The following is a 26,818-nucleotide window of genomic DNA, read 5'->3' on the forward strand; positions in this document are numbered from 1 at the left end:
AATATGAAAGATATTTTGACATATCAAGTAAAAAATAGTATACTTTTCTTTTAGTCATCATACCATAGATACGGCATGGTATCTATGGTATGATCCCATTCTTGTCAAAAATAGTGTGTGTGTGTGTGTGTGTGTGTGTGGTGTGTGTGTGTGTGTGTGTGTGTGTGTGTGTGTGTATCAGGATTCGTCAGTCTTGGTACTGTTGACAATTTGGGCTGGATAATTATTTGTTGTAGGGCTGGCCTATACACTATAGGACACGTAGAAGCATCCTTGGCCTCTACCCACTAGATGCAAGCAGCAGTACCACCACGCCCAGCCACCAACATACACACACCAGTTTCTCCAGTTGTGACAACAAAATATGTCTCCAGACCTTGCCAAGCCACCTCAGTTGAGAACTACTGATACAGATATAACTGACTAAGGAGTTGTCTCTTGAGTGGATGGACTTTTTTTTTTTTTAATTTTCTGTCTCTTTCACTTGTTTAGATTCTGATTTTTCTATGTAATGAGCATGTATTATTTTCATAATAAAAATCCCATAAAACTGTATTTATATTGAAAAAATGTATTGGCTTCATAGCAGTTATTTTTATAACTTTGATGACTGAGATTCTTAAGCAGAAAGATGTTCCTGGAAAATCAAGTAGGAAGCTCACATGTACAATTGCTGTGGTCAAGTATAATTTCTTTCATTTTGTTTCCATTCATTCTTTCATTCACGCATTCAGAAATGTCTACTTATTAGCACCATGTCTGTAAGTGTACATATGATACAGAGAGAGCCTTTAGAAATACAGTAAGTGCTATTTTCCGTGTCTCACAGAAAATTGGAGTTACAAAATATATTTTGTCGATACAACAATTTCCAAAACAAATCGGATTCACTGACATTCAAAACCTCCCCATGTTTTGAAGGTTAGCCTTCTCATGAATTACCTTCTAAAATGTTTATAAGAAATTGTCTCTCACATAAAGGTGCAAATGTAAGTGCAAAGATGTACTCTGTGACACTGCTTGACAAGTGACAAAGTTAAAACAATCTAAATGTCATTAAAGATATATTATCACACATCCACACTTTGGAATTTTTTTTCTAGACATTAGAAGAATGAGGTAGAGCTGTATATTGTCACATGAAAAATGCTCAGTATAGACTAGTTAAGGAAAAAGCATAAGGCAGAGAAAATATGCACAGTATTATCCTACAATGAAAAAATTTTACAGGTACATATGTATATGGATATACAATCTATATATGCTTATAAAAGTTCCAGAAATATCTAAAACAAATTGTTAACAGCGCTTCCCTCTGGAGTGTGAAATCGGGGAGATGGGATGGAAGGGAATTTCACTTTTATTTTTACATGTTTGCATTGTGTTACTTTTTTACAACATACATATACAATGGAATACTACTCAGCCGTAAGAAGAACGAAATAATGCCATTTGCAGCAACATGGATGCAACTAGAGATTATCACACTAACTGAAGTAAGTCAAAAGAGAAAGACAAATAGCATATGATATCACTTATATGTGGAATCTAAAATATGGCACTATTGAACTTGTCTACAAAACAGAAACAGACTCACAGACATAGAGAACAGACTTGTGGTTGCCAAGGGGGAGGCGGGTGGGGGAGGGAAAAGGATTGGGAGTTTGGGATGAGCAGATGCAAACTAGTATATATAGGTTGGATAAACAACAAGGTCCTACTGTATAGCACAGGGAACTGTATTCAATATCCTGTGATAAACTATAATGGAAAAGAATATTTTAAAAAAGAATGTAAGAAAGAAAGAAAGAATAATAAAACGTGATTTATTAAAACGTGAAGTAACTTCATGTCTACCCTCCATCTTTTCCTTTTCTTAAGTCTTGGCAAAATACTTACATAATGGTTGGGCATTTTTACAATTGACTTCTTAGTCGTTAAGGGTGTATCACTCAGCCTGGCCTTCTACCCACATAGAGGGAGGGCAGTGTGACAAGGTACCTCCTCCCTCCCCATTTGTCTCTAAGAGGGGTAAGCCACGCTAGCATGTTCATTTGCTTGCAGCTATTTAACTACTATGCAAACATTGAAGACTGTGGGTATTTAACATGTTGGCCTTCAACTACCAGGCAACTGGGTTGTAACAGAACCACCCTTGGCAACAGATTATCGCATACACTGCATTGTTATTTAACGTTGGTGAGTGTATGGTGTCGTTTTCCCTACCTTATATTAAGTCCTTTATAAACAGGAGCTGTCTTAATCCATTTGGGCTGCTATAACAAAATACCACAGACTGGGTAGCTTATAAACAACGGACATTTATTTCTCATGGTTCTGGAGGCTGGAAGCCTGAGGGCCCTCTTCTGGGTTGCAGATAATCTTGTTTTGTCCTCACAAGGTGAGAGGCGTTAGGGACCTCTGGGGCCTCTTTTATAAACACTTAGCCCGTTGCTGAGCTCTCTACCCTTGTGATTTAAGCACTTTTCAAGCCCCTACTTCCTAATACCATCTTCTTTGCAGGGATTTCCACGAATGAATTCTGGGGGGATACGAACATTCAAACCATATCATTGACCAAAGGCTATATTTCTCATTCTCCCTCTGCAACTAGCAGGACTAGTTATTATTAGTAGATCTCATCATTATACTGGTTAAGGCAACCAGAAGCAGGCAACAGAGCACGGAACAAACCGTGTCTGGTCTAACTACCCCTTTCCTAACGTAATCCCAAATCTGATGAACGGAATTCAGGAAACAACTCAGGTGTGGGGCTTCTCCCCTTCGTGCTGGAATGATTCAAACACTGTGTGTGGGAACTGATGATTCTGTGCAAATGATGTGATCTGAACCTCTACGCGAATGACAGCTCTGACTTCCTTTCTCTCAATAGTCCACTGAATCCACAAGATGAAAAATGCCATTGCATATGTAGCGACTTGAACCATATTCTAATCACCAGTGGAACTGTGGGCTATTTATCAAAAGGATCTGAACATTTTCCAAGCCTAAATATAGGAGTCAATGATTATGTATACTCTCTGGCTTTTTCTCCAGTCTTCGTTCTATTTTTTTTCCTACAAAAAGCAAAAACTTCTTGATTACCTGATCTAGTTATCATCAATTGATTTACATTTGCTGGAGTTATAAGATCTTTAGATAATAGGATTTTCAGCGATACTAATATAATTTCAGAAGAGCCATAAGGTTTAAATAATTGAAAGGAGCTTTCCTTTCTTCCCGAAAATTTCACTTCCAGCCAGCGACATGTCAGCAGTGGAAATATGCTAGAGAAAGAATATTGTGGTGTTTTCATGAGGTGGTGCCCTTTATTTATTTGTTCACTTTAAATTGTCAGTTCAATAGCATGAATATATATCAACCTACACAATACTTCCCAAGTTGCTTGCCTTTATTCCTTATGTTCCATTTTATTTGACAATATTCAGAGAAAATTTACTGAGGGCCTGATGTGTCTCAGGCACTTTTTGGAATCTTTCCCACACATATTATATATTTTAAGTTTGGTTGGTTCTATATATGGTTAAACTGGGACATATTCCCATATGCTTTATGCATATTAGTGCTCATTAAATGTTTATTGAAAAGAATATAAAATTATTTTTTATATCATGATGACTACATAAAAAGCTCAAGAAAAAACAAAATTATAAATTCAAGTAGCATTTCAGTAGCCCAGCTCTTCAAATATCCCTCTCACTTGGGCATAAATGATTTGGTTTCAGTAAGTTTCAACTCCTTTATATCATATAACAATTATACTTAAGTGCTATATAGAATACTGTGCATTTGTTAGAAAAATCATTAAGATACATAAGATGCCCATGATTTATGAAATAATGTCACAGAGTAAGTGTTGCTGCTGAGACATTTATGAATAATACATAACCATCTTTTTATATCAAGCACTTAGCACAGTACCTTGCTCATAGTAGGTTTTTTCTTTCAAAGACAGCTTCATTTAGATGTAATTCACATGCCATAAAATTCCTCTTTTAAAAATGTTCAGGACTTCCCTGGTTGGGCAGTGGTTAAGAATCCGCCTGCCAATGCAGGGGACATGGGTTCGATCCCTTATCTGGGAAGATCCCACATGCCATGGAGCAACTAAGCCAGTACGCCACAACTACTGAAGCCCGTGCGCCTAGAGCCCGTGCAGCAACAAAGACCCGTAGCAGCCAAAAATAAAAATAAATAAAAAAGTAAAAAAATAAAAATGTTCAGTTTAGTGGTTTCTAGTGTACTCACAGAGTTGTGCAATCATCACCATAATCTAATTTTAAACATTTTCATCACTCCAAAAAGAAATCCATTCCCATTGGTAGTGACTCCCTGTTCCCCCTTCTCCCCAGTTCCTGGCAACTACTAATCTATTTCCTATCTCTATAGATTTGCCTATTCTGGACACTTCATACAAATGAAATTATACAACATGTGGCCTTTTGTGTCTGGTTTCCTTCACTTACACTAATGTTTTCAAGGTTCACCCATGTTGCAGCATGTATCAGTACTTCATTCTTTTTATGGCTGCATAGTATTTCATTGTGTGGATATACCACATTTTGTTTACCCATTCATTAGTTGATGGAAAACTGGGTTGTTTCCACTTTTTGGCAATTATGAATAGTGCTACTATGAACACTGATATATACATTTTTGTGTGGACATACATTTTCATATCTCTTGGTTATATGCCTAGCAGTGTAATTACCAGATCATATGGTAATTCTATGTGTAAACTTTTGAAGAATCACCAAATTGTTTTTCAAATTGCTTTCAAAGTTCCATTTTAAAATTCTACAAGCAATGTATAAGGGTTCTAATTTCTCCACATTTTCACCAACACTTGCTATTGTCTGTCTTTTTTTATTTCAGCCGTCCTAGTGGGTATGAGGTAGATCTCACTGTAGGTTTTGATTTTCATTTCCCTAGCGACTAACGATGTTGAGTATTTTTTCATGTGCTTATTGGCTGTTTGTATATCTTCTTTGGAGGAATGTCTATACAAATCATGCGTCCATTTAAAAGCTGGGTTATTTGTGTTTCTACTATTGAATTATAAGACTTTTTAATACATTCTTTATATTTCAAAGTCCCTTATCAGATATATGACTTGTAAATATAGTTTCCCATTCTTCAGTTTGTCTTTTCACTTTATGGTGTCCTCTGAAGCACAAAATTTTTAGTTTTGATGAAGTCCAACTTACTATTTTTTTCTTTTGTTGTTTGTCTTTTTTGGTGTCACCTCTAAGAACAATTGCCTGATCCACGCGCACTGAGATTTCTGCCTCAAATTTCTCCTACGGATTTGATAATCTTAGCTCTTATTTTTGATCAATTTTAAGTTAATTTTTTGAAGGTCCAGCTTCATTCTTTTGTATGTAGATACCCAGTTGTCCCAGCACCATTTGTTGAAAAAACTATTCTTTCTCCCATTTAATTGTCTTGGCACCCAGTCAAAGACAATTGATCATACACATATGGCTTTATTTCTGGACTCTCAGTTCTATTCCACCAATCTATATGTTTACCTTTATGCCAGTACCACATGGTCTTGATGACTGTAGCTTTGTAGTAAGTCCTGGAATTGGGAAGCACGAGTCTTCCAACTTTATTCTTTTTCAAGATGATTTTTCATATTAGGTTTGTAAATAAATGATGATTTAATGGGTGACTAAGTGAATGAACGTTAGCTTTTTTTTTCTTTGGCCGCACTATGCGGCAAGCAGGATTTTTAGTTCCCCAACCAAGGGATCGAATCTGTGCCCCCTGCAGTGGAAGCCTGGGATCTTAACCACTGGACCGCCAGGGAAGTCCAAATTGTTTGCATTTTTAAAAGTTTTATTTTGGTAGGAGGGGAAGAGGTTAGGAATTTTTTTTCTTTAAAGGAATGCAGCTAAGATACATACATACATGTACGTATCTTCAAAAAACATGCTGGGATTGGGTCCTATTTTACAAAGATGCCTTTAGTGGTTAGGTTTCTGCTGCCTGGGCTGCAGGACAGAATCTGTGTCTGAATTCCCTGTAATTGGCACCATGCTGGGAGCAAAGCTGGTGCTCAATAAATATTCATTGATTAAATGCCTTGTCCTTTTTGTTTTGTTTTAACCTATTGATTGTCTTGTTGTTAACTTTTGGTGGCTAGTTGCTGAAATTTTCTGTTTTTTCTAGCCTATTCAAGAAGCCTATTTTTCTAAACTTCTGCCAGTTTTCTGCATGGCACCGAAATATGCTAGACAGATGATTTTCCAGAAGACAATCACTAGGAATTCTTTTCAGATAGCACTTCAAGGAACTGAACTTGCCTCCCCCTCTTTCATACCCTAATCTCTTTGCTATCACTTGCAGGCCTCGCCTTCTCTTACGCTCCAAGGGCAGAAAACAACTCCCATTTCCAAGACTGGCAATCATCCCTGCTTTGAGTCTCTTGAAGTACCATCTCCTCTAGGAAGATTTTCCAGACCAAGATACAGAGTGGACACTCACTCTCACAGTGAATATGCATTGAGGTATAGTCTACCATCCCCACACAGACTAAACAGAAAAATTCAAAAAAGAGGCTTCACATATATTAAAGTTTTGAATCCTCACATCTTTGTTGATATTTGTTCCTGTTTTAAAAAATAAATAAAGAATAGGCCCGAAAAGGGTCCCACAACAACAAACCAAGACTTAATTGCAGTTTCAACCTTCTGCTGAAATGTAATCTTAATCATATATGGGAAAAAAATCTGAAAAAGTATATCTATGTATGTATGTATGTATGTATCTATCGATCTATCTATATATATCTATATATCTGAATCCCTTTGCTGTACACCTGAAACTAACACAACATTGTAACTTAACTATACTCCAAAATAAATTAATTAAAAAATAAATAGCTATGAAAAAATTTTTTTAAATGTAATCTTAACCGGTTTGAAATTATTCTGATTGGCACCATTGAGCTCACCTGTCACGTAGGCTTCTCCATTCCGCAGAGGAAGAAGCAGTCTGCATGATAAACCACCCACACGCCGCCACCCCACACCAAAGTCCTGACCTAAAAATAATTTTCTTCTTTTTTGCTAATAACGCCCTTACCCCACCCTTCTTCCTATAAAAAAAAATTTCCATTTTCTACAACAGGTGGAAGCACCCTTCTAGCTGCTGGATGGGATGTTGCCTGATGGAATTAAGCCCGAATCTCTTAATAAAGCCAATCAGATCATCAAATTTACTCAATTGAATTTTTTTTGACATTCCTAATTTGGTACATCAGACCTAGCCTGTCTTCTGTGTACCTACTCTTGTTTTCTTTTTTCCCCCCTGTGTTTACTCCAGTCTGTTCAAAACACATTCTTGCTTTAGGATTTGCAGTGATGAAATCTAAGTAATTTCCCTTTTCTAGTTAGCCAGTGGGGTCTACAAGCTCCCAATGGGGTGTCACCAGAAGCTGAAAAGACGGTTAGACTTTTAACTGGTTGTTTTTCCTTCTGAGTTGATTTGCCTAACAGGTTCATGTGACCCGAGCAAACGCTGCTGGGATCCTGCAGTCACACCCACCACAGCAAATTAAAAGCCCTGGCTGAGGTCAGGAGACCGGGATCGTAATTCTGGCTTCTCCAGTGCCTTGGGAACTCCTCTTCCATTAATTCATTCATTCAGTAAATATTAATTAGTTCCAACTACGTGCCAGGCTCTGTGCTGGGGTTCGTGACTCTAACAAACCTTTGGTTTCCAAGACTAAGTCTTCCATTCATGGAATTTACGTTTCAGCGGAAGGGTCGGGGGAGGCGTATGCCACAACGTAAGCTATTTCCTCATCAGTAAAACGGTGGGACAGCTTCCTAGGTTCCCTTTGAACGTTTAGGGCCTGTTAGTTTAGCATGTGATCAAAGCTCAGAATATAGCAAGAGCTGCCTACTACTATACAGTCAGTACACGGTTGATCATGTGCGTATTACGGCTTTCCTTTACAAACAGAGACAACTAACACAATTGGGTAGAACTATGTTCAAAATTCTATTCAATTTCAACACATTCGCGATGCATCACGACCCTCTCTACTTTGCCTCTGACCCATGGTTAGCAGCTGCCCCTAGTTTCAAAAGGCTCGGTTAGGCATTTGGTATTTCGCCCGTCTTGTATTTGCTCGTCGTCACGGGTTAGGGCTGCAGAAAAGCTGGTTTCGGTTTAGCAGGGCAGCAAGGTGCTGGGGAGAAAGGGAGGCGTCACGCTACGTTAACAATACAACCCAAGGGACTGAATGAAAAAGACGGCAGTGGTGCTATGACCAGGCAGAGGCCGTGCAGGTTTCAGAGCAGCTCTCCGTTCTCCATATCGAACCCGGAAGCTTCTTCCAAAACGCGCCCTTTCAGCATTCTAGCCCGCCCCAAGAAGTGCCCATCCCGCCACGACCGCTGCAGCAGGCCAGAAAAGCGCGGCGTCTAAAACTGCGGCTGAGGTGGGGCAGCGGCAAAGATCCCCCTCACCGTACAGCGAGCTCCGAGGCTGCTCGCTCGCCAGCCCGCGCTCCCGCGCCGCGGGCCACGCCCATGACGTCGCCGAACAGGGCGGGGCGAGCCGGAGGGGCAGGACGAACCCCGGCGGTTGAATGGGGCGACGCGACGAGCCGCGCATTCCAGCGGGGGCACGTGACGCGGCCGCGCGGCCTGAGGTAAACAACCGCGGCCCCGCCCCCTGGCCCCTCAGCGAGCCGCGCGCTGCTCCTAGCCGGTGGGACGTGCTCCAGCAGGGCGGGCGGCTTCCTCCGAGAGTCCCCAGCGGCCGCCGCGGGCCGGAGCAGCTGAAGCGGGCGCACGCGTCCCGGGTCTGCGGGCCGAGCGCGCCGGCAGGGGTCGAGCGCGCGTCCCCTCCCCGCCCCCACCGCGTGCTGTGGCGCAGCAGGAATTTGGCGGGGCCCCGGGCGCTATATGCGGCTCCTGACGCGCCGGCGGCCCTTTGGTCATTGCTATTCTCGGGGCACTGGGTCACCGCGCTCGGCCGGCCCCCTCTCCCGGGCCCGGAGGGTGTGTCCCCTCACCGGGGCTCGGCGCGCCTATAAGGGGCCGAGCGGCGGGCAGGGACATGCAGCTCTACAGTAGCGTCTGCACCCACTACCCAGCCGGGGGCCCTGGTCCCACGGCCGCAGCCCCCGCTCCGCCCGCCGCCGCAGCCGCCGCCGCCGCCGCCCAGTTCAAGGTATCGCTGCAGCCCCCGGGACCCGCCGGCGGCGCGCCGGAGCCCGATACCGGTGAGTGCCAGCCGGCCGCGGCCGCCGAGCCCCGCGAAGCCGCCGCCGCCCCCGCCGCCAAGATGCCCGCCTTCTCCTCCTGCTTCGAGATGGTGTCTGGGGCCGCCGCCCCCGCCTCGGCCGCCGCCGCCGGGCCGCCCGGCGGGTCCTGCAAGCCGCCGCTGCCGCCGCACTACACGTCCACGGCTCAGATCACCGTGCGGGCCCTGGGCGCCGACCGGCTCCTGCTGCGCGGCCCGGAGCCCGGCGCCGCGGCGCCCGCCGCCCCGCGCGGCCGCTGCCTCCTGCTGGCTCCGCCATCCGGCGCCCCGGTCCCCCCGCGGCGGGGCTCCTCGGCCTGGCTCTTGGAGGAGCTGCTGAGGCCCGACGGCCCCGAGCCCGCCGGCGTGGACGCGGCCCGCGAGGGGCCCGAAAGAAACTTCCGACTGAGCGAGCACCGCCAGGCCCTGGCCGCCGCCAAGCACCGCGGCCCCGCGCCGCCCCCGGAGAGCCCGGAAGCCGGCCCCGGCCCGTGGGCCGAGGAGCGCCCTGCGGAGAGGAGCCTCCGGGGCTGGGACAGGGCCGGCGACCGCGTCCACCCTCCTCCCAGCGCCGACGAGGCGCGGCGGCCCGACCCGGAGGCCGAGGCGCCTCCGGCGCGAAGCGGCGAGGCGGTCCCGGGTGGCGCGGCCGAGGCGGCGATCGTCTCCAGGTCGGATCCCAAGGATGAGAAGCTGGCCCTGTACTTGGCCGAGGTGGAGAGACAGGACAAGTACCTGCGGCAGAGGAGCAAGTACCGATTTCACATCATTCCCGACGGCAACTGCCTCTACCGAGCGGTCAGCAAGGCGGTGTACGGGGACCAGAGCCTGCACCGGGAGCTGCGGGAGCAGACGGTGCACTACATCGCCGACCACCTCGACCACTTTAGCCCCCTGATTGAGGGCGACGTGGGGGAGTTTATCATCGCCGCTGCTCAGGACGGGGCGTGGGCCGGGTACCCTGAACTTCTGGCCATGGGGCAGATGCTGAACGTGAATATACATCTAACTACTGGCGGGAGGCTGGAGAGCCCCACGGTGTCTACCATGATTCACTATTTGGGCCCAGAGGATTCCCTAAGGCCTAGCATTTGGCTCAGTTGGCTCAGTAACGGACATTACGACGCGGTGTTTGATCACTCCTATCCGAATCCGGAGTATGACACTTGGTGCAGGCAGACTCAAGTGCAAAGAAAACGCGACGAAGAACTCGCCAAGTCCATGGCCATATCCCTATCCAAAATGTATATTGAACAAAACGCATGCTCTTGAAGTGTCTGAATCCCTCCACCCTGGGAAAATTGCAGACCTAATTTGTGTTTGGAGAATTACATGAACTCTAATCAGGGTAATAGCACTTTTAAACTTTCAAGTAGATTTACTGTAGGTGTAATGCCTTAATCATTTTTTTGAATGTTTTCTCCTCAGAGCTGAAGGTTGCTGGGCACCTAAGTGATGTTTCATGATAGCTTTGGGTGATCCTACTGCTATTTATCATTTGCTGTACAAAGTTGGCACTACTTAATTTGCAAGCTGGTTTCTCACAGTGTAAATTTTGTTCATTCCTGGTAATCTATTTTCTATAAGAATGTATTTTTGCACAGCATTTTTAACAATTGGTGTATCTTCATCTATGATGTGTTCCATTTTGACACACAGCTTTCCGGCATAAATCCAGAGAAGTGCTTTATATGAAGTTTATTATTTTAGACAGAGTTTGTGATTTAGTATTTTTTGTTGTTGAATTTGGATTTTACAGTTCCTAAGTAATTATTTAAAATGGATATTGATGCATTCATATTACCAGATGATTGGCCCGTTCCGTTTTGATGAAACAGATTTGTTGTTTGGAAAATCATTATTTTTCTAGAAATGGTCAACCTTTTAAAGAGAAAATACTTAAGGGGAGGTTATGGGAAGAATTTTTTTTTTCTTTAAAGAATAGTACCAGCTCTTACTTGAATGAAAGTCTGATATTTGCTGATGGCAGAGTGATTATTCTGTACTCTGGTTGAGGTTTAGAGTAGATTGTCTGGTGCTCTCAATTGTTTTTATTTATATTTGTCATTTTGTTGAAAAAATAATTTTAACGTGATAGAAGACTTTGTGACGAGATAAGCCTCCTGCTTTATATACAGCCTCTTGGATTCACCCGAGAGATTGAAAAACTAATGGCATAAATGCCCCCAACCAACCTTGGCAGTTATTTTCCAGCAGAAGAATACTGTCTTCATAGTCTATTCCTTTTAAATTCTTTCACAAGGCAAAATAGGATTGCCCTGTATTATGTACAAATAAAAATGCCTGTATACAAGAGCTTGTATGGTTTGCTGGGTCAAACAATGTTTCCAACCTAAAACCTATCTCATTTCCACTTTAACTACTTTTAGTCGTATTTATTAAGTAATGCAGTTTGTACTTTTTTATTTTGTAACATTTTGTGATTTTTTTGTACAATATCGTATTTGTACAATTGAGCAATTCTCAGCTGATGGAATGAATGAATAAAATGTGTAATTTTACTTTTACGTCTTTTTGGCTAAAGTGATTTTTAAATGATAAAGTGACATCTATAAGGAACCTTTCTTACATGTATACAATTTTTTTTCATGTGTAAAGATGTCAGAATTACGAGAGGTTTCTTAAGTTCTCACGTAAACAGGATAGGACAACCAGTAAATTCAGAGGATAAGTCTCAATGAAATGTAATTTAAAGGTGGAGTAACTCAGGAAATTGCTCTCATTATTTCTCATTTTTAATTCCTATCCAAGACTATAGATGTACCAATGGCTAATGAACAGGGAAATGCAAGTATTGTGTTAACCAGCACAATGTCTAAGTATAGTTTTGTGTGCCACTCACTGTCAGCACAGATTTTAATGTTTTAAAGAGTAAACAAAGCAGTGGCCTAACTTTTATCCAGTCTGGCCTTTTGAGATCAAGGGAATGCATTAATTTTAAGATGTGTTATCGGATTTAGTTGAGAAGCATGTCTGTATACATAATGCTGGTAGTGTCTGAATACATAGTGCTGGTATGCCTGTTGCAGGATATGCACAGCTAGTTTGGATTTTTTAGTTTTCAGTTGATGTCATGGTAATAGACAACTGACTTTGAGTTCCTTGCTTGACTGTGGAAGGATGGTCAAGGACCAATGGAGGGACTTCCCTGGTGGCGCTGTGATTAAGAATCCGCTTGCCAATGCAGGGAACACGGGTTTGAGCCCTGGTCCGGGAAGATCTCACATGCCGCAGAGCAGCTAAGCCCGTGAGCCACAACTACTGAAGCCCACGCGCCTAGAGCCCGTGCTCTGCAACAAGAGAAGCCACCGCAATGGGAAGCCCGTGCACCACAACGAAGAATAGCCCCCGCTCGCCGCACCTAGAGAAAGCCTGCGCACGCAACGAAGATCCAACGCGGCCAAAAATAAATAAATAAACAAGGACGAGTGGAAGGATCCCGTTGGTTATCAAGGAAAGGCAATTGGTCAAAGGTTTAAACGTTACCTTATCATGAATCTCTGGTTTTTAGGTAAGATAAGGTTTGCTTCATGGCTTCTCTAATTATGTAACTTGGGAAGAAAGAAATACTTTTATTTGAATTACGCAGCTAAATGTCGTTTTCCCCCTTTTCTCCACCTTATTTAGAGACGTATAAAATTTGGGGATACTTACAGTTTACAGGAGGAATGAATAGACTTAATTAGGTATAAGTTCCTAAAAGGCATCTGTAAGGCCATTACTATTTTGAGGAAACAGTTTCCTCTGTGTTGTTCTGTTTCATTTTCAAATTAGGATCCCAAGTCCTTGATTTAGATTCCCAAGGAGGGTGATACGTTTAAACAGAACTCAGTGGGTCCCAAGATTGTATTACGTGGCACCATGTTACTTTGGTTGTCTTGCCTGAAAGGTTTATGTTTTTCTCATCCTCTTTCTATAGTTTTTCGTTGTCGTCGTTGTTTGGAAGAAATGTAATATTCGTCACTCCCTGTGCTACATGTTTATTTTCTACTGCCATGCCGATTTTGTTCGTTAGTAGTAGCAATTCTGGATCACCGAGGACTTGAACAGTGGAAGGTGTGGAAATGTGGTTGACTCTGATTTCCTTTTAGCAGACAGATTTATTAAACAGTTCATTCCTTCAGTCACTCATGTAGCAGCTAAGAGGCTCAAAACCGTGTGAAGGAAGCAGTTGATGCTGTGAGCTAAAGTTTCTTTAGAATTTACTCCCCCATAAATTATGATGGGGGAGTATAGAATCTATAAGTAAGTCCAATTGTGTTTTCAGGTAAAGTAGTATGAAAATCATACTAGTAATTTAAACTTTTCTTAAAGGGGTACCTAGATAAAAACTATGAGACAAATAACTATTAGTGTGTTTTTTTTATTACTGTCATTTGAAAACTAAAATGGCCCAGCAGGTCAGGACTTCGATGAAAACTGAAAGCCCGGTTCCTTGATCCTCTTGGTCATTTTGCACTCACATTTTTCTCTTAAGATAAAACCGACTCATGGTAGCATTTTTTAATTGAACTTAGTAAACCACTATTGATAAGCTGCGTGAGCGCATGTACCTGTGATTCTTCAGTTACGTTTCTCTAAACTGGTAGTCTATATGCTTTATGTAGTAACATTTCATTAGGCACAAAGCCTTTTCTCAGAAGCCACATTTTATAGAGGAGAGGAAATGCATTAGCATCCTTGGAACATCAGAATTGGTTATCTTCAGCTTGGGTAAATATAGTCTTATACTGCAATGTTTTCGTCATAATTTTTGTACTGAAAAAAAAAAAGGGGATCGAGATAATCTCACTACTTTATGGGTTTTTCCTCTTTCCCAAAGAGATGAGAAAGTTTAAACTCTAAAATTTTACCGTGCTATTCAATGTGCTCATATGAAGGAAGAGCATTGAGAATAAAAATAGATTTCAGACCTTTGGACATCGGATAAATTCATATGTAGGTAAATGTAGTGGAATAATTCAAGAGTGTATACTTCAAATGTGTAACGTATTCAAATTTAAGGTATTTGTCACATGAGATCATAAGTCCAGACCTTATTGTTTATTTATTTTTAAATTTTTATTGGCGTATAGTTGATTTACAATGTGTTAGTTTCAGGTGTACAGCAAAGTGAATCAGTTATACATATATCCACTCTTTTTTTAGTGTTTATTTCTTTTGACATCCCTAGAGTGTCTATAACTATCTCAAAGAGGCACTGAGAAACTAGCTGGCATTTCATTCAGTTTCATTCCCCAAATGTACTAAGTGCAATGGGCATGGGCTCTATTATGTTCCCTCATGAGTCTCCTGGTTTCCAGCCGAGTACCTAGCAGAGTAAATGTTCAGTAAATACTCACTGAATGAAGAAATTTTTTAAAAAAAATAAGGCATCTCATTATTATTTAACTTTGCATACCTTTTATTGAATGGGCCATATCTTTTTTTTAAATATAAATTTAGTTTATTTATTTTCTTTTTGGCTGCGTTGGGTTTTTGTTGCTGCATGCGGGCTTTTCTCTGGTTCTGGCAAGTGGGGGCTACACTTCGTTGCAGTGTGCAGGCTTCTGATTGTGGTGGCTTCTCTTGTTGGGGACCACGGGCTCTAGGCACGTGGGCTTCAGTAGTTGTGGCACACGGGCTCAGTAGTTGTGGCTCATGGGCTCTAGGGCACAGGCTCAGTAGTTGTGGTGCACGGGCTTAGTTGCTCCATGGCATGTGGGATCTTCCTGGACCAGGGCTCGAACCCGTGTTCCCTGCATTGGCAGGTGGATTCTTAACCACTGCGCCACCAGGGAAACCCCTGAAGGAAGAAATTGAAGGGAAGTATGAGCTTGGGAATATTTAGTTGGTGGATGTGAAAATTAGATGAAGATGATTTGACCCTACAATTACTGGGAATCATCACTGCCAAAGTAATTCTGAGCATTTTAAACTGAAGTAGTATTATAAAAAGGGTATTAAAGTATTGAATTCTATAATGGGAAAAAAAAGGTTTTGAAACCAAAAATTAGAATTTATTGATTTTATCTTTGTGTCATCTTCCAAATCTTGAGGCCTCAGCTTAGAAAAATTATTTAAAAGTAGGACTTCAGGGCTTCCCTGGTGGCACAGTGGTTAGGAGTCCACCTGCCGACGCAGGGGTACGCGGGTTCATGCCCCGGTCCGGGAAGATCCCTCATGCCGTGGAGCGACTGGGCGCATGAGCCATGGCCGCTGAGCCTGTGCGTCCGGAGCCTGTGCTCTGCAACGGGAGAGGCCACAACAGTGAGAGGCCCGAGTACCGGGGGGAAAAAAAAAAAAAAGTAGAACTTCACTAATTTGAAGTGATTTTGAAGGTGTTGCCATATCCAAAGGGAGTTGCTCTGACTTGCGTTAGGGGTAACACCCAACCCAAGTCCAGTCTACAGCAATTCCTAGTTTTGCTATGTTTTCTTTATGTGGCTTGGTTGGGGAAGAAATGTTGCACAGATTTCAAGCATGCTTTAGGACTGTTGTGTTCAGTAGTCCTGGCTGCATGCTTATGCCATCGGTATGGGGCCTGGGCAAGTAGCATGAATCAGATCAAAACAGATCTATTGGGAGAAAAATCAGTGTATTTCTTCCTACTGTAAATTAGGCCAGTGGCGATTATTCTATGAGTAATGTTCAGAGAGTTCACGGTCATCAGATTGTTTGTAGTAAAACGTTATCTAGGCTGCTTTCTCACAAGTGAATTTTCTAAATAATTGAACAGTCCATTTATGTGTAAAATAAAAAATAGAAAGACTGCTTTTGATAAAATTCTTTAAAAAGTAATCTATGGGGCTTCCCTGGTGGCGCAGTGGTTAAGAATCCACCTGCCAATGCAGGGAACACGGGTTCGAGCCCTAGTCCGGGAAGATTCTACGTGCCGCGGAGCAACTAAGCCCGTGCGCTACAACTACTGAGCCTGCGCTCTAGAGCCCATGTGCCTAGAGCCTGAGCTCTGCAACAAGAGAAGCCACCGCAATGAGAAGCCTGCACACCGCAGCAAAGAGTAGCCCCTGCTCGCCGCAACTAGAGAAAAGCCTGGGTGCAGCAACAAAGACCCAGTGCAGCCAAAAATAAAGTAAATAAAATAAATAAATTTAAAAAAACACTATTCACTTTATAGCAGTATACCATATATACTCAATATTTTTTTAAAAAAAGGAATCTATGGTACACTTATTTGCCTTTGTAAAATAACAATACAGTTTAATCTTCCCTTAATGACTGAGGGGCCTCATGATGGCATGGGTCAATGGCCGTGAAGCCTTGGCAGATTGCTGAGATGTGACAGTCCCTTTGTACTTTAAAGGCTCTCAGAGAGTTGGGACTTTTATCTTTGTGTTTTATTCTTTCCTGTCTCCTCCCTCACTTTCTGATTGTTCCTCTCACCACTGTCTCTTTCCAGCCTTAATTCTCCATCATAATTTCCTATGTTGAATTAGAGACACCGTCAAACATGCTTGTCAGAAGTGACTCTAAGATAATAGGATATGGGTTTCTCATTCGCGACCAGGATGCTCTGCTATGAGTAATGTGCTTAAGCTTTAGTTTTTGGTCAACCAGAGAGCTTTTTGCCTTTGTCATCTTCTTTGCATTCTTTAGTGGTATCCTGGACATGCTGAATTTGTCTGATTAAGGGACTTGTGAATGTGTGCAGTGGCACATTAAAACAAAAAAACAAAACAAAACACATGGGTTAGTTGTCCTAATCCTCAAAATTGGAGTTGACTTGTCATTGCCTGGTTAGTATTTTGCTCCATCTCTGGCATATGGAATCCTTTATAGCAAGTACCTGCCATTGTCTTCCTTTTGCTTATGCATTTTTATCGATAGTGTTTATGTTTCCTAATGGTGTTTTTAAAAAATATATCAAAGTTTTAACTTTTTAAATAGTCAAATGTCTTGAATTTTTGGGATTCTTTTTTGTCTTCCAGTTTTATTGAGATATAATTGACATACAGCCTTGTATAAATTTAAGGTGTACAACATAATGATTTGACTTACATACATCGTGAAATGATTACCACAGTAAGTTTAGTGAACATCCTTCATCTGACAGATACAAAATTAAAGAAATAGAAAAAATAATTCTTTCCCCTGTGATGAGAGCTCTTAGGATTTCCTCTCAACAACTTTCATGTATAACATACAGCAGTGTTAATTATATTTAGCATGTTGTACATTACATCCCTACTACTAAGTTATAACTGGAATTTTGTACCCTTTGTCTTCATCCAATTCCTCCTCCCCTGATCCCTGACCTCTGGTAACCACAAATCTGATCACCTTCTCTGTGAGTTTGTTTGTTTGTTTGTTTTTGAAGTACAGTTGACCTACAACACTACATTAGTTACTGGTGCACAACATAGTGATTTAATATTTCTATACCTTTCAAAATGATCACCATGATTAGTCTAGTTACCATGCTATGCATTTTTGTATTTAGTTTTCCAGTCCACCAAGATGTGCTAATGATGAAGTAATTCAAATATCAGGTCTTCATCGAGGACTCCAAATCACAGTACACATAGGTCTAGTACAAATAAGAATTTAAAAAAATTTCCTCTCTCTAATACTTCTTTAATAAATGTATATTATGTCTGCATTGTGTAAATAAGTTAGTCTTCCTCATCCTGGCCTTCCCTTTCCTTGAAAGTAAAATTTTTTTCCTCATACTGATTAGAATGGTTGAACAGGTTCAGTAGGCACCTTGCATTAGTATGCTGACAAATAGAATTTAGACAATTCTTGACAATAGACAATAGAATGACAATTTTTAAATTAATTTTTATTTTATATTAGAGTATAGGTGATTTACAATGTTGTGTTAGTTTCAGGCATACAGCAGAGGGATTCAGTTATACATCGCTTCTCGGCCTTTTGGCTAAGATCAAGTGCAGTTATACTTATATCCATTCTTTTTCAGATTCTTCTCCCATATAAGAATCTTCTCTCATATAGGTTATTACAGAATATTGAGTAGAGTTCCCTGTGCTAGACAGTAGGTCCTTGTTGATTATCTATTTTATATATAGTAGTGGGTATGTGTTACTCCCAAACTCCCAATTTATCCCTCCCCTCACCTTTCCCCTTTGGTTACCATAAGTTTGTTTTCAAATAGACAATGACAATTTGAAAAAAGTCCAGTGGTGTATGTGCATTTTATATTTTGAAGCAGTTAAAGTAGAACCCTCTCCCTCTCTTCCCACTCCCTGCCCTACTGCCTCCCAGCCTTTTATACTTTGAATTGGAATGATTTTACGAAGTGTTGATGTCAAGTAGATTGGCAATGTGTAGAGAGGCAGTCTCAGTGATTTTGCTTGAAGTAATGATGGAGTCTAAACGAATGTTCCACTTAAATTAGAAGTTCTCTGAATAATTTTAGCAATGGACTATGTGGTTGCATTTCTTAGCTTATCAAGGTACAACAAAGTGGTGTGCAAAATAGGTAATTGTGGAGGGAATTTATACCAATGTGTCACAGAACACCTGTGCAGCCAATGTGTGAAATAAACTCAAATAAGGCTTTCAGTTCTAATGACAAACAGGAAACATTCACGCTTTTTGTTTCTTGCAGTGAAATTTGAGCTATACTGGTGATGTAATAGGAATGAAAGAAGTAGAACACAGGAAATTCTTGGCTGTCATTTCACTGTCTTTGCCATCTTGTTGAAAAGTGCAAACCTGGGGGAGTAAACAATTATGCCTTTTACTTTAAACAATGCTCATGTCTCTGTAAACAATAGGTGCCTGAGACAGACACCCCAGTAATTCCAGGTATATACAGAATTCCTCAGTAATTCCAGCTTATACAGAATTCCAGGACAATGAAGAGAGAGATTTAAGATGTATGTTGAACTTTTCCATAGAAGATAGTTCTCTGACAGATTTTTCATTACTTTTTCATTTTATTGATTGACTGTTGGCAGATGTCACTGCTACTCAGAATTGTGGCAATTTGTAAAGAGACGGCTATACTGATTTAGAAAACAGCTTGACCCTACAGGAATAGACAACATAATTTTAACAGTTAAGCTAAGCTGTTGTAATAAAAAGAAATTAAGAAGAAAATTCTTTAAGAAGAAAATTATAATATTGAAGTATCTGGGAATAAAGTGAATAAAATATGCATTAACTTGTTTTGCATTACAAAGATATAAAAGTAGAATGAATAGGACTTCCCTGGTGGCGCAGTGGTTGAGAGTCTGCCTGCCCATGCAGAGGACACGGGTTCGTACCCCGGTCCGGGAAGATCCCACATGCCGCGGAGCGGCTGGGCCCGTGAGCCATGGCCGCTGGGCCTGCGCTTCCGGAGCCTGTGCTCCGCAACGGGAGAGGCCACAACAGTGAGAGGCCCCCGTACCGCAAAAAAAAAAAAAAAAAAAGTAGAATTAATGGTTGCCATAATTTAGTGTTCCTGATCAGCTCCTCAGCAATGTGTTTGCCACAGATTAAATATATACATGTTGCAAAGACTTCCATATTTTGAGAAGGCTGCTATTCTTCTATTTCTATTCTTAATTGTTCTTTAGTATATCAGAAAGATCTCAATAACCTGGCCTTCAACACAAGCCTTGGTTTTCTTCAGAAAAACAGTATATAAAACTTTTTCCTTTTTAGGTTTTTATGGATCATGCTTCTTTAAGATGTTGCTGGGTTTACTTTTCCCTCTTTCTCTATTTTTTAAAAAATTAATTTTTGGCTGCGTTGGGTCTCTTGCTGTGCGCGGGCTTTTTCTAGTTGCGGTGAGCGGAGGCTACTCTTCATTGAGGTGCGTGGTCTTCTCATTGTGGAGGCCTCTCTTGTTGCAGAGCATGGGCTCTAGGTGCGCGGGCTTCAGTAGTTGTGGCAGGCAGCCTCAGTAGTTGTGGCTCGCAGGCTCTAGAGCGCACGCTCAGTAGTTGTGGCACACGGGCTTAGCTGCTCCGCGGCATGTGGGATCTTCCTGGACCAGGGTTCGAACCCGTGCCCCCTGAATTGGCAGGTGGATTCTTAACTACTGCACCACCAGGGAAATCCCCCTCCTTCTCTTATTTTTGAATTATTTTTCTTTTATATTGTCCTGCTTGGTTTTCTTTTAGAATAGTTTTATGTGGTCTACTCTGCTTAAAATTAGGTGGTCTTTCCTAATTTTCACTAATTTACTAAGTCTTTAAAAGAAAATAAGGAAACCTCACCTCAGCCGCTAAAAAAGAAAACAAACAAATATACCATTAGTGGGTACTTAGTGGGCTAGAGGCTCCGTATAAGAGTCATATTTATAATTTAAGGATGAGGCTTCCCCACTCAAGGTTAATAAGAATATTCATATACATGGGTCAGAGCAGCCAACCGCAAAGATAACTCACCCCAAGAGATGGTCACTAAAGTTCTTTTTGAGCAGGATGGGGTGGTTCTCCCAGTTAAGTCGGGGCAGCTGTACTACAAGCATATTCTTAGCAGGAGTAATCAAAAGTAATTGATATAAAGAAAGCCATAACTGACCCGAGTATCTATATCTAAATTATCTATCTATATGTCTGTCTGTCTATCCATCCTGTTGCAGGAATGTACTGTTACAAGACAAGAGTGGTGGTCTGTATGATGCCTAGAGAAAAGACAGCCAAGGAACACAGATGGCAATACATGGGTCAGTGTATCTCTACTTTTATTGAGGTGAGAAGGTGCTCTGGGCAAGCCATGCTAATATGCTGAATAGAGAAGAAAAATAAAGGAAAACAGTTCTTGGAAATAGGAAGTAAATAATCATTCAACAAATTCATTCAACAAATATTGACTGCCTGGAGTAGGTACTGTGCTAAGTACTGTGTAAACTCATAGGTTATATGGTAGATTTTTAATAACTAGAGGCTATAATAATTGTATCTTGCACAAAATTAGTTTGCTCATTAAGAAAGGTCTTTGGAGTCAAGTTGGCTGGGGTTCAAACTGAGGCATTTTACGTCCTATCTAAAGCAAAAGAGGAACACTGACAAATGAAAAAGAAACAGCAAGTGAAAAGAAAAAGCAAAGGAGACAGAATGCAGTGAATGGAGGAAAAGCTAAAATAAGAAAAAAGGAAATCTGTAATTGACATCTTCAGAAAAATAAGATCAAGATCCTGGAGAAGGAATTGCTATATTTAGAAAGAACCCTTGTGAATTAAAAATAGCACAGCTGAAGTTAACATAGCACAGGTAAAGTTTGGAAGATAAATTGGAGGAAATCTCTCAGAAAGTGGAACAAGGAGACATGGAATGGAAAATAGGGACAAAATAAGAAAATGAGATTAATCTTGGAAGCCCAATATTTGACTAATAGGTTTTCCAGAGGTAGAACAAAGACAATAGTTGAGAAGAAAGACTACACAAAAGATTTCCCAGAACTCAAGAATAGTCGTCTCCGGATTGTAAAGCCCCACAGAGTGTCCAGAGGGTCTTTGTGGACAGCCATACAGGTGTGTCTATGGATTAAGATGAGACTAGTGCTCCCTAAAGTGGTGCAGTGAACAACATGTACAACTGTGTGTGGCCATCAAGTGAATGCAAAAAGACCCATGCCACAGCATTTCAACTAGAAATTTCAGAGTATTAGGCATAAAAAAATAACCTCAAATCCTTCAGTGAGGAAAAATAAGTCACATCCAGAACCTTAGGAACAAGAATGGCATCAGACTTCTCAAGAGAAACATCATAACAGAAGACCATGGAAAAATGCTTTGCAAATTCTGAGGGAAAATTATTTTCAAGCTATAATTCTATACCTAGCTATATCAGTTAGTATTCTTAATTGTCAACAGCAGAATCTATATAGTTAGTTTAAGCAGATAAGAAATTTATTGACTTCAGATTGCTTAGGTGGTTTATGGAATTTTCTGGTGAGCCAGAGAATGCAGGCTTGTATACCAAGGTGCCAGGTCCACACCCAAAGACCACTGTGGGAGCTGCACTTGAGAAGACATCTCCACTACCACACCTGACACAGACAGCACAGCAGGCAGCATGAAGAAGAAGCTTCACTCTTGAGCCATACCTCCCCTCCAGACTAGATGTCTCTATTTCCATCATTTGCCAAAAAGATGGTTTCTGCAAACAACTACTATCTCACATTGCTTACCTCCGAACTGAAGTCTCATAGAGGTATGTGTCATTAGAAGAGCTTATGCTGCATACCTCCTTCTCCCAACCCCAGTAGCAAAACAGCACATTCAAGATTCTACCTTGGAAAAGTGAGACTCAAGGTGTGGGAAATTTACCAAGGGAAGGTGATTAAAAGATCTTGGGTGGTATTGAAAATAAACAATATTTACTACACGCACCAAACTATTAAGAATGAGGGTAGAATAAACACACTTTCAGACATTCAAGTCTCAAAACAACGTACCACCCCCTCAACTTTTCTCAGAAATCTGCTGAAAGAAGTTCTACCTATACGAGGCTGTAAACCAAGGAAAATTAAGACACAGGATCTGGGAAACAGGCATCCATCTCAGATGAGACAAAGGGAATCCCCATAATGGTGGTGGCAAGAACCTTCAAGTTAAAGACTGGGCAGTGGGTCAGCCTGGAGCAGGAGAACTGTGGGCTTCAGGAGGCCTGGCTGTAAGAAGACAGTTTACCTAACGAGTGTGAATGTTGTTGGTGGGGATTGACACTGTGTTGAATAGTTTTGGGATAGACCAGTGAGAGGAACAGAAAACTAAGCAAATGGAAGAAAAGACAATTACTACTTTTAGGGCAAACAAAAAGTTTTACAAGGAAAGGAAATATAACCAAAACCCATTAAGTATATGTATTGAACTGTGAAAGATAATTTCATAATCATATACACCCTGAATATTGATTTAGCAAAAATGAAATATATAATTATATTGAGACCAGAGGGGGAGTATATGTATGTGTGTGGGGTGAGGTAAGAGTTAAATTCTTGTTTTCCATAGTAGAAAATTAATATATAATACCTAAGTGTAAAAATCAAGAAGAATTTAAGTATTTCTATTAAACTTAATGGTACATGTGTGTATATGAATATAAATTACATTTATATTAATAATTCACATGACTATAATATAAGCACATTATTTTGTTTTATTTACTTATTTATTTATTTATTTTTGGCCTTGCTCTATGGCTTGTGGGATCTTAGTTCCCTGACCAGGGATTGAACCCGGGCCCTTGGCTGTAAGAGCGTGGAGTCCTAACCACTGGACCACCAGGGAATTCCCTAAGCACATTATATTAAAATATAGAGGCAGAAAAAGACCTATATGCAGAAAACTATAAGATACTGATGAAAGAAATCAAAGATGACACAAACAGATAGAGAGGTGTACCATGTTTTTGGATTAGACAAATCAATATTGTGAAAATGACTATACTACCCAAAGCGACCTACAGATTCAGTGCAATCCCTATCAAATTACCAATGGCATTTTTCACAGAAAGTTTAACAATTTGTATGGAAACACAAAAGACCCCGAATAGCCAAAGCAATCTTGAGAAAGAAAAAAGGAACTGCAGGAATCAGGCTCCCTGACTTCAGACTATACTACAAAGCTACAGTAATCAACACAATATGGTACTGGAACAAAAACATGGAACAGGATAGAAAGCCCAGAGATAAACCCACGCATCAATGTTCACCTAATCTATGACAAAGGAGGCAAGAATATACAGTGGAGAAAAGACAGTCTCTTCAATAAGTGGTGCTGGGAAAACTGGACAACTACATGTAAAAGAATGAAATTAGAACACTGCCTAACACCATACAAAAAAATAAAATGGATTAAACACCTAAATGTAAAGCCAGACACTACAAAACTCTTAGAGGAAAACATAGGAAAAACACTCTCTGACATAAATCACAGCAACATCTTTTATGACCCACCTCCTAGAGTAATGGAAACAAAAATAAATAAGTGGGACCCAATTAAACTTAAAAGCTTTTGCACAGCAAAGAAAACCATAAATAAGATGAAAAGACAACCCTCAGAATGGGAGAAAATATTTTCAAATGAAGCAACTGACAGGGCATTAATCTCCAAAATATACAAGGAACTCATGTAGCTCAATATTAAAAGAACAAACAACCCAATCCAAAAATGGGCAGAAGACCTAAATAGACATTTCTCCAAAGAAGACATACAGATGGCCAGCAAACACATGAAAAGATGCTCAACATCACTAATTATTAGAGAAATGTAAATCAAAACTACAATGAGGTATCATCTCACACTGGTCAGAATGGCCATCATCAAAAAATCTACAAACAATAAATGCTGGAGAGGGTGTGGAGAAAAGGGAACCCTCTTACACTGTTGGTGGGAATGTAAATTGATACAGCCACTATAGAGAGCAGTATGGAGGTTCCTTAAAAAACTAAAAATAGAACTACCATATGACCCAGGAATCCCACTCCTAGGCATATACCCAGAGAAAACCATAATTCAAAAAGATACATGCACCACAATGTTCACTGTAGCACTATTTACAATAGCCAGGACATGGAAGCCACCTAAATGTTCATCGACAGAGAGTGGATAAAGAAGATGTGGTACATATATACAATGGAATATTACTCAGCCATAAAAAGGAACGAAATTGTGTCATTTGCAATTGTGTCATTATACCTAGAGATGGTCATACAGAGTGAAGTATGTCAGAAAGAGAAAAACAAATATCGTATTTTAACGCATATATGTGGAATCTGGAAAAATGGTACAGATCTTATGGTACAGATGATCTTGCAAAGCAGAAATAGAGACACATAGTGAACAAATATGTGGATACCAAGGGGAAAAGGGGGCAGGGGATGAAATGAAAGATTGGGATTGACATATACACACTACTATGTATAAAATAAATAACAAATGAGAACCTATTGTATAGCACAGGGAACTCCATACTCTGTGGTGACTTAAATGGGAAGGAAATCCGAAAAAGAGGGGATATATGTATATGTATGGATGATTCAATTTGCTTTACAGCAGAAACTTACACAGCAGTATAAAGCAACTATACTCCAATAACAATAAATAAATAAATATAAATACACACACACAGGGAAAATAAAATATAGAGGCAAATAACAGAATAAAGTTAAAAGAGCGAAACTAGTTACCTCTGGGGAGTGGGAGGGTTGTAGCAGGGACAGTTGTTTTCCATTTTAAACTACTAAACTATTTGATTAAAAAATATGTAAATAATAAAAATTACAGAGTAAATTCAGTATATTAAAGATTCTTGCAAGCTCTATGTCACAGATTCTAGCTCAGTGCTGTTTTTTTTGTTTGTTTTATTGAAATATAGTTGATTTACAATGTTGTGTTAGTTTCAGGTGTACAGCAAAGTGATTTGGCTGTATGTATATTTTTTTCAGATTATTTACCATTATAAGTTATTACAAGATATTGAATATAGTTCCCTGTGTTATACAGTAAATCCTTGTTGCTTATCTATTTTACGTATAATAGTTTGTATCTGTTAATCCCATACTCCTAATTTATCCCTCCTCACATTCCCTATGGTAACCATAAGTTTGTTCTCTGCGTCTGTGAGTCTGTTTCTGTTTTGTATATAGATTCATTTGTATTATTTTTTAGATTCCACATATAAGTGGTATCATATAATATTTGTCTTTCTCTGTCTTATTTCACTTAGTATGATATTCTCTAGGTCCATCCACGTTGCCACAAATGGCATTATTTCATTCTTTTTTATGGGTAATATTCCATTGTGTCTCTTTTTTTTTTTTAACATCTTTATTGGGGTATAATTGCTTTACAATGGTGTGTTAGTTTCTGCTTTATAACAAAGTGAATCAGTTATACATATACATATGTTCCCATATCTCTTCCCTCTCCATTGTGTCTCTTAATTCCATACGCCTATCTCACTTCTCCCCTCTTCCCCCTCCTCACTGGTAACCACTAGTTTTTCTGTATCCGTGAATCTATTTCTGTTTTGTTATATTCACTAGATTTATTTTTCAGATTCCACATATAAGTGATAGCATAGAGTATTTGTCTTTGTCTGACTTACTTCACTTAGCATAATACTGTCTAGGTCCATCCATGTTGCTACAAATGGCAGTATTTTATTCTTTTTATGGCTCAGTAACATTCCATTGTTATACCGCATCTTCTTTACCCGTTCATCTGTTGATGGACACTTAGTTTGCTTCCATATCTTGGCTATTGTAAATAATGCTGCTGTGAGCATTGGAGTGCATGTATCTTTTCAAGTTAGTGTTCTCATATGCTTTGGACATATACCCAGGTGTGGAATAGCTAGATCATGTGCTATTTCTATTTTTAGTTTTTAAAGGAACCTCCATACTGTTCTCCATAGCGGCTGCACCAATTTACAATCCCACCAGCAGTGTACAAGGTTTCCCTTTTCAGGGAGTGATTTTCCTTGATGTATCTTGGCTTAAGATATAATTTTGTGTTTCTTGTTATAGAATTAAACACGCTAATTATTGAAAATACAAATATCTTAGATATGTTTTGGTAAGATCCCGTGGGATAGTTCTGCTAGAAGTG

At 40.5% G+C, this 26,818-nt stretch overlaps 2 protein-coding genes across 2 annotated transcripts in view; one reads left to right on the plus strand and one right to left on the minus strand.

The window, feature by feature from the left end:
- Positions 1-8,566, minus strand: part of LOC113628209 (60S ribosomal protein L30-like) — a 44,866-nt gene extending 36,300 nt beyond the window's left edge. Inside the window, exon 1 of the mRNA XM_027121493.1 lies at positions 8,502-8,566. Within this exon, the coding sequence (XP_026977294.1) occupies positions 8,502-8,566 (65 nt within the window). The remainder of the gene's footprint in view (positions 1-8,501) is intronic.
- OTUD1 (OTU deubiquitinase 1) lies at positions 7,769-11,810 on the plus strand. The gene has a single exon (XM_027121821.1). It carries the CDS (start codon positions 9,097-9,099, stop codon positions 10,552-10,554), a length of 1,458 nt encoding a protein of 485 aa, XP_026977622.1. The 5' UTR covers positions 7,769-9,096; the 3' UTR covers positions 10,555-11,810.
- The last annotated feature ends 15,008 nt before the right edge of the window (positions 11,811-26,818 follow it).

This window comes from Aethalodelphis obliquidens, unplaced genomic scaffold, assembly GCF_003676395.1.
Source record: "Aethalodelphis obliquidens isolate GAN/ISIS:26980383/991018 unplaced genomic scaffold, ASM367639v1 scaffold23, whole genome shotgun sequence".
NCBI classification, from domain to species: Eukaryota; Metazoa; Chordata; class Mammalia; order Artiodactyla; family Delphinidae; genus Aethalodelphis; species Aethalodelphis obliquidens.